This window comes from Solanum tuberosum, unplaced genomic scaffold (genome assembly GCF_000226075.1).
Source record: "Solanum tuberosum cultivar DM 1-3 516 R44 unplaced genomic scaffold, SolTub_3.0 scf00018, whole genome shotgun sequence".
Classification (NCBI taxonomy): Eukaryota; Viridiplantae; Streptophyta; class Magnoliopsida; order Solanales; family Solanaceae; genus Solanum; species Solanum tuberosum.
Genome location: NW_006238944.1, coordinates 697,451 through 699,681, shown reverse-complemented (window position 1 = coordinate 699,681; position 2,231 = coordinate 697,451). Strand labels below are relative to the sequence as shown.

General features: G+C 32.0%; 1 protein-coding gene across 1 annotated transcript; it reads right to left on the bottom strand.

Annotated features, from left to right (window-relative positions):
• Positions 1-1,521: 1,521 nt before the first annotated feature.
• Positions 1,522-2,022, bottom strand: LOC107058275 (transcription factor MYB44-like). Its single transcript, XM_015303803.1, has one exon. It carries the CDS (start codon positions 2,020-2,022, stop codon positions 1,522-1,524), a length of 501 nt encoding a protein of 166 aa, XP_015159289.1.
• Positions 2,023-2,231: the final 209 nt, after the last annotated feature.

Genomic DNA, 2,231 nt, shown 5'->3' with positions numbered 1-2,231 from the left:
TAATCATATGAAGATTCAAATAAAAAATCATAGTAAAAAAATATATTTTGTCAATGATGATTAATTCCACCAAATTATGCATAAATCATATGAGACTTATATGTTTGATATATGGTATAAAAAAATGCACGACATGACCAAAAAAAGTGTGGTTAATTCCGGATCATCCATCTCTCCATAAAAAAAATAGTTATACGCCGTTCAGAATCAAGTTGAACATCCTAGTAAAATAAGTCTCACTCATTTGTCTATTATAATTAATGTTTATTGTATTTTTAATTATTTATTAAAATAAGTCATCCAATATATTTTTATTTATCTTATATAGTTAATTAAACTTAATTAGGTATTAACACTAGTGTGTGAGTACAAATCAATTTAATGGTAAAATACTGACAAAATTTATAAAATCAAATTATTTCTAAATAAAAAAACATCATCAATTTTAAAATGGTTATCACTCGAGAAAAACAAACCACCTATTAATTTTTTTTGATACCACCTCATATAACAATTAGTTAATCAAAAACTTAAAATGATTATTTTAATGGTTAAATTTAAATATAAAAAGGATCAAAGGAAAAACTATATTAATAAAAACACCTCCAATATTATAAATATGATTGATTTCATCAAAAATAATAATTGAAAATCCATATTCAATTCTATTTTCTTTCTACTTTTTGAGGTTGAGGGCGATTGGGGCTTCCATACACTTCTATGAATATATATATTTTCTCTTTATTTTTTCCTACATTCGTAAAAAAATTCTAATAAGATACTATAAAAACATCAACTTAAGTTTAAAGAAAATAATAACTATGATATCTCAATTTTTCCTTTTCCTCATTCAACATTTACTCAATCTCTGCTAACGGCAATTTTGTTAACAATAGCATCCCTTATTGCTTATGTGTTCAGTGAATCACGTCCAATCTCAAGCTCATACATTTAATTTTTAACTTCTTTTCGTATCATATCTCGCAAACTATAAAAAATTCTTGACTCAACAACTCTTTCTCTGTACTTGTGACCAACATTTCCACTTTGAGCTATTGAAATTTGGGCCATAAAATTTGACGGAGTGGGTTTACATACCGATATAGGTGCCAGTTGACCTATTTGCTCGATTCGATTCACTAGATTCAAATCCTTGGTAGATATGAATCCAGGTAAAGAGAGACTCAAATGTGTTGATGGATCGGGTATTCCTGGTTCAACTGATGAAAGAGTCAAAATTTCACCTAGTGAGGCATTGGGCGGATAAAGACTCAACTGAGGTAACCTAGATAAATCGAAATTGTTCATATTAGATGAGCATAGACTCAAAGATGTTGATGGTTCATGCATAACTGGTGAAACAGATAAAATAGGCAAAATTTCACCTAGTGGGGCAATGGGCGGATAAAGGCTCAACTGAGAGCACCTAGATAAACCGAAATTGCTTAAATCAGATCCATATGGACTCAACGATATTAATGGACCGGGTATTACTGGTGAAAATACTAAAAGAGGTAAAATTCAATTCGGTGGGGTAATGTGCGGATATAGACACAACTGAGGGAACCTATCAAAGCCCAAATTGATCAGATCAGATCTATATAGACTACCTGAATTTTTACCCGCCTCGATACTGAATGATTTCTTCAACGGAGGTTGAGGATTTTCCAATGTCAAATCTCCTGACATCGAAGGGCGCTTCCGTTTAAGGGTGGTATTCCAATGATTTTTTATTGCATTATCTGTTCGACCTGGTAACAAATGGGCTATCTTAGCCCATCGGTTACCCAATTTGGCATGAGCTCTGATAATAGTATTATCTTCTTCAAGAGTAAAAGGTCGATGCTCCACTTGAGGATTAAACTGATTACACCACCAGAACCTACATGATTTTCCAGATCTACTCGAAATCAATTGGCTAATAAGAGACCAGTTCTCTGCTCCATGTTCCTTTACTAGCTTATGCAATAGCTCGTCCTCTTCAGGATTCCATCGACGCTTGATCATACTCGTTTTCTTCATTATTTCCATTGAATAAAACCAATGATATATTAGAAATGGGAGAATGGGGTCTTGTGTTTACTTGATAAAAACTTTAGGAAGAGAGGGATATATGTATATTAGAGGTGGGGACAGAAGGGATAGGAGTGACCAAGTTAATAGGCCATTATATATTACAATGTATCATATAGCTAAATCTTGGGATTTTTTTTTCTTTAAGCTGTGTTTGG